Below are 14,949 nucleotides of genomic sequence, written 5' to 3'. Positions count from 1 at the left end.
TACCACCCCTGGCCAGGATTGCTACGCAGTTCTTAAGGGCCGGCAAACAGCCCTCAAGAAGTGGACCCAGCGAACATTTCTGATTTTTTTTTAATAGACTCCTGGCACACAGTAACATCAGACGGGGCAGGGTAGTGCCTTCATAGACTGCTCAGAATCTCTTCAAAATAGCATTTCGATACTGCTGAAAATTAAGAAGCAGCGTTTGAAAGAACCTACAAACGTCTTCCTTTTAGCTTCCCATAGCAGCATCTATCTTCTAGAAAATCAAGAGACTGTGGTCTAGCAGATTCTTTGTGGCTTTATATTCGACTGGCAGTTCAGCAAGCAGTAAACCTGCCTTCACAGGAAAACAGGATAGTAAGTAACAAACAATCCCTCTAAAGGCATCTGTGATTAAACGTTTGTCGTGGAACCGGGCTTTCCACAAAAAAAAAAAAAAAAAAAAAAAGCATAAGTGGCAGAGAAAGAGTCCAGCCTTGAACTTATACAGCCCTAAATTAACAGAGGGTAAAGAAAGATTCATTGACAGACTAGAGGCAAAGTGACACCTTTGTGATCTACTACATTCTTTTAGCAACATGTAACATTAACCCCCAGTGTGATTTCCTGTTCTAATCTCTGCCATATGAACAAAGCCTCAGGATTTAGGCCAAAATATAAAGTGACTTCCTTGCCTTTGAATTCTTTCCCCTTTTTTTGGTTTAGTTGTTAAGTGTATTGGTGGGGAATTCGCGGGTGAGGACCTTTTCAAAGATCAAAGGATATTACGTTTCTGTGGCTCAGTCCCTGTATCAAAGAAGCAGCCATATTCATCGCTTTTCCACCCCCATTCCCTCTACAGTCCGCCCCCCCTTCAGTGCGAGGCAAGAGAGAGCCTCTGGCAAAGTGGCAAGATTGAACAGAGAATGAGCAGCGCCGGGGAGCTGTCCTTGGTGCTGAAAGCACTGGCGGCGGAGAGCACACCGGCTGTTCCAGCAATATCACTGTTGTCATCGAAAATCAAAGGCGGAGGGAATGAATCAAGTGGAAAGGGAGGGGCGGGAGGAAGGCTACGTCCACACTCTCGCTCGTCATCGCTAAAGTAGCACCAAAAGCTGTACTTAAAACCGTTCTCTCAAACGGCTCTTATTACAGTAAAATGATCTGCAGGACGCATTTGATGATGGACTGGTTAGGTTCAAGATGCTGTAAGACTCTTTGCTGCCTTTTCCGCCAGTATTCTCCAGTATAAGATGGCATTTACAACTAGACTTTCTTTTATCCTGCCAATCCTCTTGTGGAAGGATTGAGAGAAGCGTACTATTCCCTTAATGTTCCACTAAAAAAAACAACTGCTCCTTCTCACCTCTATCCGGTCCCACTACATCAAAGGCTTCATCTCCGTGGGCAAAGTGGTAACCTTATTACACACCTCAGTTGGATCCTGAGGACTGCGCAAGAGAGGAGAGGCAAACCTTTTGCGAAGTCTTCAGGATCCAACTGAGGTGTGTAGAGTTGCATGTTCTTTACAATGAGAGAAACGAAAGTTCTGCAGGGTGTTTATTTAGCTCCTTCTGGACTACTTTTTGCTCTCATGGTATTGTTTTAATTTAACTCATGATCCAGGGCAATTCATGGCCTTTTATCAAACACAAGGGGGAACTGCAGCCCTGGTTGAGAGGGAGGGAGGGAGGGAGGAAGGAAGCCTCTTGTCTATTTCTCAACACCATCCCTGTCCCTGGGGCATCTGCTTGTGGGGGCCTATATCGGGCCTGTATGGTTGAAGTCATGGGCATAGGGAAGGTTTGCCACCTAACTTCCACAACTAATTTAAAGCATCTTTCCACTCTAAATCCTAGACTTTCCTTCACGATTAGAGTTGTTTGGCCATTAGGCTTCAGTGGATGTCTTTAGTTTCTTATTTCTTTGAAGCACTGCAGGAAATGTGGACAAGCCCTTCTCTTCTTCTCTCTCTCCAACCCCCTCCCCCCGCCCGCACCGTGGTTTCTGTCTGTCTCTTGATCTTGCTGCTTATGCGCTTGGCACTGCAGTGGTTCGCAGAGCTCCTGGGACTCAACCTACCCTCGTCATCATTCCCAGAGCCCAGCCAGAAAAAGGGGCTAATTGAATAGCTCTCTTCCAAAGTCCCTGAGCTCCTACACCAATCTCCATGCCCTGGATTTCTCAATCTATGGCCAGGAGAACACATAAGACAATCCTTGGTTGAGGGTGTCACTCATCCTCTAATGGAGTGAGCAAATATTCTGGTATATACTGGTGCTCCCCAGTAGATACAAATTCAGAGATCTAAGGATAATCTCGCTATCTTAATAAATGCTGAGAATTTGAAATACCTTAGCTACTGGGAAAGGCTACAAAGAAAGGGTTCACAGAATAATCAAAATAAGGAATAGTTTTCATATTAAGGATTCTCAGCATATGGACCTGGAAGTAAGTCTCAATCATTTCAGTGAAATCTATTTCTAAATGTTTTCAGGAGTATTCCTTGATGTCACCTTTGAGACACAGTTCCAATTCAGTCATATTATAGGTAGGGGTAAAAAAGGAACCCAGCAAACATATTTTTGTCAATAAAATGTTAAAATCTTTAGTTTTAATGAAAGACAGTTGAACAACATTGGAAATAACTTAATACATAACCATAATAAATAAACCTTCTAAAACAAAGAAATTGTCATAATATACAGAATTTTAAGACTTCAAACAGTCTTTAAATGGAACAGCAATACAGCAAAATCTGTAAGAATATAACTGTATGTGCGTCAATTCGAAATGAATTATTTACAATGCACAGTGGTACCGCAATCTAAGTACCTTGGGGAGGAGGGTTGTTCCAGAAGAACTGTACAGAATAAGGTGGATTTACAAACAGTGCACTCTCGCTCTTTCTCTTGCCCACACTTTCTTTCTCACTCTCTTTTTTTCTCTCTCTCTCTAATACAAATTTTGGCATTTCTACAAACAAAACCTCCCAAAATAACATAGAATTGAAACCTGGAAGAGACAACACTGTGATGAAAAGAAATCTAAAGCAACAAGCCCACCACACTGTCACCTGCTCAAGTAGCCTGTGGTGGGGACAATCTGGGAATCCCCATTAAATATGTAACGCAGTCAACAAATACCTCCTTAGACAAGTGAGTCGTCTACACAAACAACGCAGGACAGCCACTATCAAGTGAGAAAGCCTTACAAATCAGAATACTTGCTGGAGAAAAAGCTTCATTTGAGGTGACAATATACAGATGGCCAAAAGAAAGGGCTTGCTAAGGAGAAAAAAGCTTCAGTTCGTTAAGTCTACCAACCAACGAAAAATAATTAATTTACAAGAACCATACTTTTTTTGTTTCTTTCACTTGGATCAAGACTTTGATGAAAGAGGTGCAATTCATTAGGAGGAGCACAAAATGAAGTTACTAGAGAGATAAATTAATAATTTACAGGGGGTGGTTGGGCAGTAATCTAATCACAGTTGCTCTTCAGAGATCTGTGAACATAGCAGGGTCAGCTCTTTCCCTCAGCACTTATCACTTCAGAGAAGGAAACGGATAATAACCACAGTAAAAATATATATAATATATTTATAATATTTATAGTATTTATAATATGCAGTGTGATTGCAGAAAACCCGCCATCTGATTTTTAAAAAACCAAAATACTTTGGAGGCGCCTCTCTCATGGCACAAGCTTCCACTCTAGATTAAAGTCAGTCTCTAACCAGTTTTGTCCTCTGAAAAATAGCTGCAAAATGCACTCTCACATGTCAACAAAGGCAATGCCTTTAAGAATAAAAACGACTCTTACTTGGTACGTCTTGGGTCCTTTCTCAAGATTTCTGTCTCTGCCTTCGCAATATCAGTCTGGCTGGCTTGGATGCCAACTCAAGCCTGAGCCTTCAAGCTGGGTTCTCCTCCACCGCCAACTTTCTCAACTGGACCTTTGACAGTCTGTGGGGTGGGTGGATGGGTCAGTCTGGCTCTCCTTCTCTCCTGGACGTCGGTCTCTCTCTCTCCCAGGGGGGGAGGGAGAGAAAGGTCCTGTCTGAGTCCTGGCTGGGCTTCATTCTAAAAGCAGAAAGGTTCCCAAAAGCTTTAAATCCCAGCGGAATATTTCATGCGTTTCTGTTTCTGTCTCTGGTTGCAGAACCAAACCCGCACCACGTTCTTCTTGAGGTCCAGCTTCTCGGCGATGGCGGCGATTTTTTCCGAGGAAGGGCGCGGCTGGATGGCGAAATAGGCTTCCAGGGACCTCTTTTCGGGAGCTGCGATGGAGGTGCGCTTCCTCTTCTTCTCCGCCCCGTTGAAGAGCTCCGGCTTGGTGAGCTTCTCCCGGTGCGATTTCTCCGCCTCTTCCAGCCACGCTTGCAAGATGGGCTTCAGCGCGATCATGTTGTTGTGGGACAAGGTAAGCGACTCGAACCTGCAGATGGTGCTTTGGCTTAGGGATCCCACCCCGGGGATCTTGAGGTTGGCCAGGGCCGAGCCCACGTCCGCTTGAGTCACCCCCAGCTTGATCCGCCTCTGCTTGAAGCGCTCCGCGAAGGCTTCCAAGTCTCGCGGGTCCGCGTCCACGTCGCTCATGCAGCCCATGTGCGAGGGCAGCCCGTGGGCGTGGGCCATGCTGAGGGCCGCCTGGTGCATAGGGTTCATGCTGGCCATGTGGGGAGCGTGGCCCGGCGTGGAGACCACGGAGCCGTCGGGGCCCGTCATGGCTCCCAGGGCCAGCCCCGGGGTGATGTGCTCCAAGAGTTCCCCTTCCAGCGCCTGGTGAGGCTGGTGGTGGTGGTGGTGATGGTGGTGGTGGTGGTGGGTGCCCGACAGGGCGGACGGGTGCGAGATGGGCACCGAGGAGGAGGAGGCGGCCGAGGTGCACGGGATGGTGTTCATGGTGTGGTAGGTGGCGTCGGGCTTGAAGGGGCTGTGGTGGGGCGGGTGGTGGTGGTGGCTCTTTCCGGGGGAGACGATGTCCACCGCGGCCAGGGCTTCGGCGCGGGCCAGCAGGCTCTCGTCCAGACCGCCGAATATGTTGCTCTGCAATGGCAAGTAGAAGGCACACATTACTGCTGCCAAGAGGGGCTTCGCCTCCTGTCTCTTCGGGGGGCCATTCGAGCCAGCCACTGCCCGGGTCGCGAGAGGAGGATGGAGAGAAGGGGGAAGAGGAGAGGGCGGGAAAGGAAGGAAGGAAGGAAGACCAGAGGAAGGGGAAGGTGAGCGAAAGAGCGAGTGGGAAGGCAAGGAGGGCTGCACAGAAGGGCAGGGGAAGAGGGACAGGTTGGCAAGCAGTTCTCTCTCTCTCTCTCTCTCTCTCTCTCTCTCGCAGCCAGACCGGGCAGCAGCCTCTCAGTTCATCAGAATTCACGGCGCCCCCTCGAACGCCTCCGCCGCCGGGCTTGGGGAGGAGGCGGGAGGCGCCGGGCTGATCTGCTGCCCGGCCGTGAAATCAAGACGCGGGCCGGGCGCTCGGAGGCTGCCTGTGCTGCGCCTCGCTCGCCCTCCCCTCCCTCCCCTCCCCTCCCCTCCCGCCCCGGGAGCCACCTACCGGCGGGGTGGGCAGGCAGGCGCGGCGCAGGGCCTCGGAGGTGCCGTTGCTGCTGCTGCTGGCGCTGCTGCTGGGCGCGCTGCTGCGGCCGCTGCTGCCGGCGCTGGTGCTGCTGGGCGAGCTGGCCGAGGGCGCGGCGGCGGCGGCCGAGGAGGTGCAGGGCGAGGCGGAGTGCAGGGCCGAGTACTTGGGCTCGTGCAGGCTGCCGCCGCCGCCGCCCCCGCTGGCGTGGGCCATGGCGAAGGGCTGCTTGCTGTTGAGGGACATCATCATCATCCTGGCCGGCGGGAGAGGGGCCCGAGCGCCGGCGGGGAGCGGAGGCGCGAGGCGGGCAGACCCTCGCGGGCGCGCAGAAACTAGTTGCCGCCTCGCTGCTTGGCCGCCGCCGCCGCCGCCTGCTCACCGTCCTGCCCGCCTCTCCGGCTGCCTCTCAGCCCCTGGCGCAGCTCGTCCTCCCTGCCGCTGCAAGCGCGCAGCCACACTGCCCCGCAGCCGCCTCGCCGCTGGCTTTTTACCCGCCTCAGCCCCCTCCCCGCCTTGTCGCTCGACCCCCAGCTCTGGGGAGAAAGTCCCTTCCTTCCCCTCCTACCCCCAGCGCAGGTCCTTCCCTTCCCTGCCCTCCCCTCCCCTCCCCTCCCCTGCGCTCCTCCTCCTTCCCGCTCGCTCTGCCCAGCCCGGCCCTCCCCCTGACTGAGAGCCCAAGCCTCTGCACGTCTACTCAGAAGTAAGTCCCATTACAGTCAATGGGGCTTACTGCCCGGAAAGTAGGGCTAGGATGGCAGCGCAGCCTTAGAGCCCAAGCCTATGCCTGTCTACTCAGAAGTAAGTGCCATTATGGTCAGTGGGGCTTACACCCGGGAAAGTATGGCTAGGATGGCAGCCTGAAGCGCCTCCGGTCTCCCTCGTCCGGCTGCTCCCACTCTGGGCGCCCCGAGAAGCCGCCCCCTCGCCCAGCCAGCCCAGCCCAGCCCAGCTGTTGCTCAGTCAGCTGGAGCAACAGCCCAGAGGCTGGCGCTGCTTCCGCCCGGCCCCCCGCAGCTCCGGGGCAATAGCGCCCTATTGTTCTTCCTGCAGCCGCAGCCGCCGCCGCCGCCTCCGCGCTAGGCTGCCTCTTGCGCGCACCTCGGCCTGGCAGGTGCCTGGCGCGAGAGGCAGACCTCGGAGTGGCTGAGCCGCCGGCGCGAGCCTTTCTCTCTCCCTCTGTTTCGGGCTGCTCGTCGCCCATTGGACGGAGGCGAGGCTGGGGCTGGGGGGCGCATGCGTCCTGCAGGAGCGCGCGGGAGACTGAGCGCCAGGCAGAGGCTGGGGGGGGCAGCTGGAGAGAAGGGTCTGTGGCAGTTGAGTGGAGGGTGGCGGGGAGACGAGCACCAGGAATGGGTTGGCGGGTGAAGGGGAAGGTCTGGGCGTGAGAAGACCTGGCCTGAGAAGGGGCTCGGGGGCTGCCTGGGAAACTGAGGCACAGAGACTGGGGAGGGGCAGTGGTGTTGGCCTGTGGAGCTGGGAGCCCGCGCCCAGGCGGCGGGAAAGGTGTGAGGCGGCGGGGGTGGCAGGAACGGACTGCCCCTGGAGAAGGACCGGGAGAGGCCGCGTGTGCGGAGTCCCAGGGACGTGCGGTGGGTGGGAAGGCACCCGAGTCCTTCGCAAAGCCGCGCCGCTGCCGTGGGAGGCGCGCCAGCACTCCCAACGCCCGCGGAGGTCGAGGGGGCCTGCGCTCCGCCTCTGCCTCCCCACCCGCCCCAGGTCCCCGATGTGGATGAAGCACTTGAGCGGCTCTGCTTGTGTGTGTGAGGCAGGCACTCCTCTCAGAGGCGCTGCTTCTCGAAGGCTCTGGTGGGGAGGCTCTGCCTCCCTTGCCCCTCCACTCGCTGCGCATCCCAAAGTACTTGAGTCGCGCGCCCTCGCTCTCTCTGTAAGTGACAGGTGCTTCTCTCCCAGGCCTGCCCACGCGGCTAGGACTGTAGCCTCGCACGTGTACTCAGAAGTAAGTCCCATTTGAGTCAATGGGGCTTACTCCCAGGAAAGTGTGGAGAGGACTGGGCTGTCAGCCGGTGGGGGGCTGCACCGCATACTCACTCCACGAGGTGGAGGAGGATCTGGCCTGGCTGGGTGAATGCGAAAGGCTTTCACTCCGAATCGTTACCATTCATTAGCCGCGGCCCCACTGAAAGGAGGGGGGACGCCCAGAGAGACTTCACTGCGCAGGTGCAGCGGAGGACACCCCCGACACCTTCGGAGGAAGAGACTCGGCCGGCTGCTGCTGCTGCCGCCGCTGCCGGCGCTGCTTTCATCCTGCCTGGCCGACTCTGGGGAACGTCGTGCTGCCGCTCTCCGAGGAGGGCGCGCTCGAGGGTGCTGCTGGTGCCTCCGCCGCGCAGAGCTGCCTCCCGCAATCGCGCCTCGCCTTCACCTTTGTTTGTCGCCCCCCCCCCCCGCGCATTGTACGGGCTGGAGCCGCGGCGGGGGAAGGGAGCCGCTCACCAGCCGGAGGGGCAGGGAGGACCGAGCGGGGCAGAGCCTGATGGTGACGCTCCCTGCCAGTCGCCCGCGTGCTTTCCCACTTGGCACCCTCCAAGCGAGGGCCAGGAGGCGCTCCAAACTTGGGGGGGGGGAGGTGGCCCCAAGTATCCACTTCTTCCGTGACCCCCAAGCTGCAGCTTCTTCAGTCTGGCACCTCACTTTGCCCCCCCCCAAGCCATATGACGTGGTTTGTTTAAGCACTCTGGATGTTAAGACCCAACAATTCCTTGCCTCTGTCCATTCTCTGATCGATGGATTTCACACACACACACACACACACACACACACACACACACAGTGTGTGTATACAGAGAGAGAGAGAGAGAAAGAGAGAGAGAGATTCTGTGCGCGTGCTTGTGTGTGACTAGTAGGCTGTAGAGTGACTTATTCCAATACAACTGGCTCTTTTGGGTGATTTAATTTCACAGCAGACGGCTTTAGCGAGTGCTTAGGTGTTTAATTTCTCACCCCAAACGGGAGGCTTCGTAATTTCCTAGGAAAAAAAAATCCATTGTATCAGCTCTCACTGTCGCCAGCTCAGAGAAATGAAATAAATCAAAGTTAAAAGCTTGAGTATCATTTAATTATTGTGCGAACAGCGCTTGAAAAGGAGTGCAACAACATCTCTAAACAAATTATGGCCGGGCCAGGAAGGAATTATTAGATTGAAATTTCATTTGGGCTCCGGAGACACTGCGCTTCAATATGTAATCTGTTATGCCTCATCTGATTTGTATGCTTAATTCATCTTGACGAATTTATTAGTTTTCATAATAGTAAAAAAAAAAGGAGCAGCACTATGGGCTAATGCATTGTGTGTACTATAAATTGTATGTAACCGTTGAAAGGCTGAAGTCTATAGAAATCTTTTATTAATGACAACACAGAAAGGGAGCAGATTCTTGCAAGCCTTTAAGGAGTTCATGCCAGGCCTCTACGCGGCGGTAGGCCATTAACATATCGTCATACTAATTAGGCTACTTCATCAGTGATATAATTTCAAACTTTAAATTATGTTCTAATTAACAAGCGTTGTCCAATTTGCTTAATCTTCAAAAGGCTTTTGGCTTGTCTAATTAGTCGAAGTATTGAACATCTCAAATGCCTAATAAAAAATCCACAGATAATATTTTTGTATTTTCATTGTACTATATTGAATTAAGTCTACCAGAAACATTTGAAGGGCAAGGATGGGGACTAGGTTAGTGCCTCTAGTCATACAGACAGGGAATTCCAGCCCAATCCTAAGTGGGTCTACTCAAAAGTAAGTCCCATTATGTTCAATGGGGCTTGCTCCCAGGAAAGTGGGAGTATAGGATTGTAGCCCTGGGCAGTTTGCTGTCCATATATGTGTTACAGGTCCTGGATTCCAATCAAACAATAAGCATTTACGTGTCATTTTAGGGGAATTTTTGTGAATTAAAAACAAAACTAAAAAGGCTGAGGAGAAATAAGGTTTTGCTTAAATTCCCCAAATAGACCTAAAATCAGATTGCTTCCTAATGTTTCAAATGAACATTAACAGGACAATCTGAATTTAATTCCTAGCTCTCATGTGAACTTTGAATCTAAAACCCTCTTTTAAAAATATTTAACCCCCTGTATTGGGTTTAATTACTTGCACTAGCTGTTTTAATGTATGCTGTCACATGGGAGAACTGAGAATGCATATCGTTAATATGAATTAATCTTGATTTTAATAGCAACTGACAACTGATCTCCAAAATGCTAAACACTTGTCACCACTTCCTATGGTAAATAAGGGATTATAATACATTCATGAAATAAAGAGAACACTCGTGAAATAAGTGGGCAAACTTTATTTGGTGCTACATATAACTAAGATTATTTAAACACTGCAGCCTCCTAGGCCTCCTTTTCCAAAGGCGGGGGGGGGGGAGTTGTTATATTGGCAGTATTAATATAGATTAATACTCCACTTTCTGTTCAGAAGTCTCTCTGCTAGAAAACATTGTTTGCTATCCTGGGCATACTTAGACCAGACACTCCAATGGGGCTTGCACAGTAGCTGTGCAACTGTGCAAACAGTAGCTATCTTGAAATGGGGGGTTAGGATTCTCAAATATGTGATTGAAAGCACCCTTTTTGGGGAAAAAATAGACAAAACCTAAAACCCAAGTCAACATTTACACCTTTTCCTTCAAGCTTTCTTGTCAAAAGCAACGCAGAAAAAGAGGTCATGTAAACATAGCAGCATTACACTTTGCAGTGTAAAACAGAATCTGGTGTATATTACTCAAACATAGCCTTAAAAAATGAGCAGTGCCATATGACCTGATACTATGGTTTGGGCTTACATCTACTAACCTCTATAAAGGAGTTCTTGTCCCCTAAAAGGTCAATGGGAAATTGGTCTTTACTTCACTGCAATCAAGATGCCCCTGCTTGGAAATCCATGAGAAATTGCAAGGGAGAATGTTGGAATCCCATGGAAGTGACTATTATCTCAACACAAGCCTAACTGGAATTTTATTCATAAGGGCTTGTAATTTTTCTGTTACAACAACAACAACATGATGATGATGATGATGATGATGATGATGATGATGATGATGATGATGATGATATTGTATTGCTGCATATGTTTGTGGTTTTATAAGGAGCTGGAAAGTAGGATGGACCATCAAGTCTTTGGGGCATCTTTAGATTTGGAGGCCTCTTTGTCTGACTACAGCCTATGCCACTGACTGCCCTCAGACAGATGTGAAATGTAGCCATCCCAAAGCAGCGGCAAGCCCTGCGGTCCTGGTGCAAGGCTGCCTCTGCAAGCCTTCCAAAGCCATTAGTCTTCCAGCAGATTCTGCACACAAATGGACTTGCCTAAATAAAATTAGAGTCCCCCTGACCCACGCAGACATCTGGGGAGAAATCACTGTCGCCTCTCATGTATCGCTGCTCTGATTTATGATTAAAATTTAAAGCAATGCATTCATATTTTACCAAACCTAATGCGCTGGATGAAATTTTAATCCATTAAAATGCAGGCTATACTTTTAGGAAGCCCTGCCCAGCAAGGAGTGGAGTTCTGTTATGGCGATGGCAGTTATTTATCGAAGATGCTGGTTGGGCTTCAATGCCCTCCCTGTTTTATATTGATGAGTGCACATTGGTTAGCACCTCCATTTAATTTTATTTTATTTTCGTGCACAGGGATGGTAGCGCAGCCACCCCTCCCCCCCCAGCTCTTTCCTGGTCAACGACCCTACTCTGAGATGATTTATTCAAAGAATTCTTCTCTCCCTGTGCCTAATACTGAAAGCCCTACTGGGAGAGATGCTACGCGGTGTGGCTTCCAGGCGGTGAGTGGCTGCTGAGCGAAATCAGCCCAGCAATGCGCCCCACTCGTAATGGAGAACTTTGGAAGAAGTCAGGACCCTGGACAGCACCACGCTGCAAGCGCTCTCTCCTCCTATTGGTCAACAGGAACCGAGAGGCGATCAGGCCGCTGTCAAAAGCAACCAGTGGAGACATCTCGGGCAGAGACAGTGGTGTGGTGAGTTCGTGCTGAGGTCAGAAATCCAGAATCCTCGCGATCCGGTGTCACTCCAAGAAACTCCCGTGATCGTTGCACTGGGCGAATTTATTTCAAATCTAGTGTTTGCTTGTAGGCACAGCCCAATCCTATGCATGTCTACTCAGAAATAAGCCCCATTGAATTCAGTGGGGCTTACTCCCAGGAAAGTGTAAATAGTGCACCCTTAACTGCCCAATCCTGTACTGTGCATGCTAACTCCGACGCAAATCCACCTGAGTTCATGGGCCTTACTCTCGGGTAAGCGTGTCTAGGTCCTAGAGACTCTAGGATGGTGTCTAAGAGGTAATAAGGGAGATCAACTCGATGAGCGTGGATTCTTCTAGTCTCCTCGGGGCACTCTGCACAGAGCTAGGAACTCCTGTAATACCTGCTCTCTTTCTTGCTGAGAATTAGCGAGGTCCAGGCGACATATAGACTATGGGCGCAATCCGAACCCCTCATGTCAGTGCTTTCCAGCGGTGCCAATGGGGCATGTGCTGCATCCTGCAGTTGGGTGTCACTCACGGAGGCCTCTTCAAAGTAAGGGAATGTTTATTCCCTTACCTTGGCGCTTCATTGCCCTTATGTCAGTGCTGGAAAGGTTTTGCGCCCTATGAGAACAGGACCTGGGAGGGAGATCTACGTTCAGATTCGTGGCTGACAGCCCAATCCTATCCACACTTACCTGGGAGTAAGCCCCACTGACTATAATGTGATTTACTTCTGAGAAGACATGCAGAGGATTGGGCTGTAAACCCTGGGTCCGTTGGACAGCTCCACAGCGCCATCTATAAGCAGCACAAAAATCATGAGTTGCCCCCCAGAATGAGTGGAAGGGCTGCGAGAGGAGCAGCCACCGCTCCTTTCCACATTCAAAGCGCGGTGATGAATGGTTTCCAACAGCACCTCGGTTGGAAACGGCAGGCGGCGAATCAGCAGAGTGAGGCTGCAATCCTATCCACTCTCCTGGGAGTAAGCCCCATGGACTATCATGGGAACTTACTTCTGAGTAGACATGCCTAGGTTTGGGCTCTAAAGCACATTTTCAAGCGGGGAAGAGAAGGGAATCAGGCCCACGCCAAGTGCATGGTCTGATCCTTGAAGACTCTCTATGTAGTTGGCCCGCCGCAGTCCTTTGGCCTTCTGCTCAAGTGGTCACCACGTCCTTCCGTCCGTCCGTCCCCCCCGTCCCCCCGCAAGCCAGCCCCTCCGCCCAGCGCCCGGGCTTCATATCACTTGAAAACCCTGCAGCTGGCGAACAGTGTCAGGGAGCCTGTTCCGTTCTCCTGAAGAGCAGAACTTTCCAACCCCGGCCCCCGAAAGTGGAGGGGGGAGAGATTGCGAAGGGGGCGGGCAGAGTCTTCCTCCTACACTGTCAGAGACAGAGATGTGCTTCTCCCTGGAGATTAGCGGGGCTGGTCTCTGCACAGTAGGTGGACGAGGATGCAGGAGCTCTTTCTGTGCGTCTGAGCAGTTGTATGTGTATGGGGGGTGGGGCTGGGTTCGTATCTACACAGCTCACGACCTCCTCCCCCGTTCCCCTCCCGTTTTAAATTCCACGAGCTGCATTCCTGTCTACAGGTGACTTCTTCGCGGCGTCTCCCCTATCCTCTCTCACCCCTTTGTCCTGAACGTTCTTGGCAGCCTTGGCAAAGCCATGAGTGAGCCCCGGATCACTGAAGTGGGAAGAACAGAGGTCCAGACTTCTGGAGGGGCTGAATAAGCATCGCCAGGCTTTTTCCCATCGGGGCCCAGTTTTGTGCTATGTGTTGGGCTCTGAAAGAGAAATCATGATCTATGGACCCATCCGGACCCGAATGTGGGTTCTCTGAAGAGGCCGTTCCACTGATTTAGAGCCCAAGCCTATGCCTGTCTACTCAGAAGTGTCCCTTGATAGTCTATGGGGCTTTCTACCAGGAAAGTGTGGATAGGATTGTAGCCTTGGATGTTAACTTTCAAGCATGCTCAGGGTGGCAGGGGTGTGACTTATGTTTGGGCGGGGCAATCTGACTCCGTTTAGGACCACGTGGGACCATGTAGGACCATGAACTCAGTGGGACTCACATGGGAGTAAGCATGAATGGGATGGCACTGAAAGCCCCAGCACACTTACCCCGGAGTGAGTCCTTCTGAATCAAGTAGGATTTATTGTCCAGTAAATGTGTCGGGCTGTAAAAATGTTAAAGTTCTCATACTACTAATATTCCATTCACACTCATGCCCATAATACATATCTCTCTCTCTCTCTCTCTCTCTCTCTCACACACACACACACACACACACACACAGCAACTCAGAGAGTACTGAAATTAGTTCTGCCGATTCTAAGTGTTGCTAATTCCGCTGGCTCCCCTCCCCACCTTTGTTGGTTTTGAGCCCTGTACTCTCTTCTGCCACGTCTAAATACGAATCCTGGTCGAGTCTTGGAGTGTAACAACACGTCCAGCCCCGTCACCAGCAGGCTTACTCTGAAGCAAGTCCTTCAGACAGAGTTCAGGGGGATCCACCCCGATCTCGTGTGCGGAGTGCAGCCCACCCTCCTCGGATGGTCGCCAACTGAAGTTGGGGAGGCCTCTCCCGACGAGAACCAGGGGAGGAAGAGCGGCGGTGGGGGCTGGTTTTCCCTGAGCGGGTGAATTTACCTTTCCCAAAGTGAAGTCAAGTCACGAAGTCCAAGTCCAAGCGCGGCCCGATCAATGCAGCTTTGGGCCGGCCGGGGCGCCTCCTGTTTGCTGGCACGAACCCAAGGCAAGAAATCGAAACTTAATTACTCGCAAGAAATCCCGAAATCCCTCTGCAGAATTTGTCCCGGACTTCTGGGGAGGGTTTGTGGGGAGCGCGTGCCTTTCTTGGCCAGCATTCTCCCCTCCCTCTGGCTCTTTGGACTGGATTTCCAGTTGGTCCCATATATGTAGATCGCTGGTCACGGGTGGATTTAATTGTCAATTCGCGGCTGGGGAGGGGAAAGGAGGAGGAGGAAGAAGAGGTCCCCACAGTTCCTGGAAAGCTCCGGTGACCGAGAGCCCAATCCTACGCCTGTCTACTCAGAAGTAAGTCTCATTATAGTCAATGTGACTTACTTCCAGGTAACTGTGGCTAGGACTGCAGACTGGTTACAGTAAGACCAACAAAGTCTGATTTCTGACACCTTGTTGGGCCTCCCAAGAGTCCTGCTCCCCATTGCTTCAAGTAGTTTTCCTAAGTGGTTTATCCAGGCAGGAATCTCGCTCCGGGTCTCCCTTCCGCTGTTTCTCCGGGCACAACGTCGAATTTCTGCAAGTTCTTCGTCCGGAGAGTGGTTGCCACCAAAGGCACGGAAAGCTGGCTGGCAGAGGGAGGGGGATACCTTCCCGTGG

General features: G+C 51.6%; 1 protein-coding gene across 1 annotated transcript; it reads right to left on the bottom strand.

The window, feature by feature from the left end:
- Positions 1 to 4,094: 4,094 nt before the first annotated feature.
- Positions 4,095 to 5,817, bottom strand: POU4F2 (POU class 4 homeobox 2). The gene is made up of 2 exons (XM_066632529.1): positions 5,542 to 5,817; positions 4,095 to 5,033 (listed from the first exon to the last, which is right to left on the bottom strand). Exons 1-2 carry the CDS (start codon positions 5,815 to 5,817, stop codon positions 4,095 to 4,097), a joined length of 1,215 nt encoding a protein of 404 aa, XP_066488626.1.
- Positions 5,818 to 14,949: the final 9,132 nt, after the last annotated feature.

This window comes from Tiliqua scincoides, chromosome 6 (genome assembly GCF_035046505.1).
Source record: "Tiliqua scincoides isolate rTilSci1 chromosome 6, rTilSci1.hap2, whole genome shotgun sequence".
Classification (NCBI taxonomy): Eukaryota; Metazoa; Chordata; class Lepidosauria; order Squamata; family Scincidae; genus Tiliqua; species Tiliqua scincoides.
Note: the sequence above shows the minus strand (reverse complement) of the source record. Positions and strands in the feature narration are given on the sequence as shown.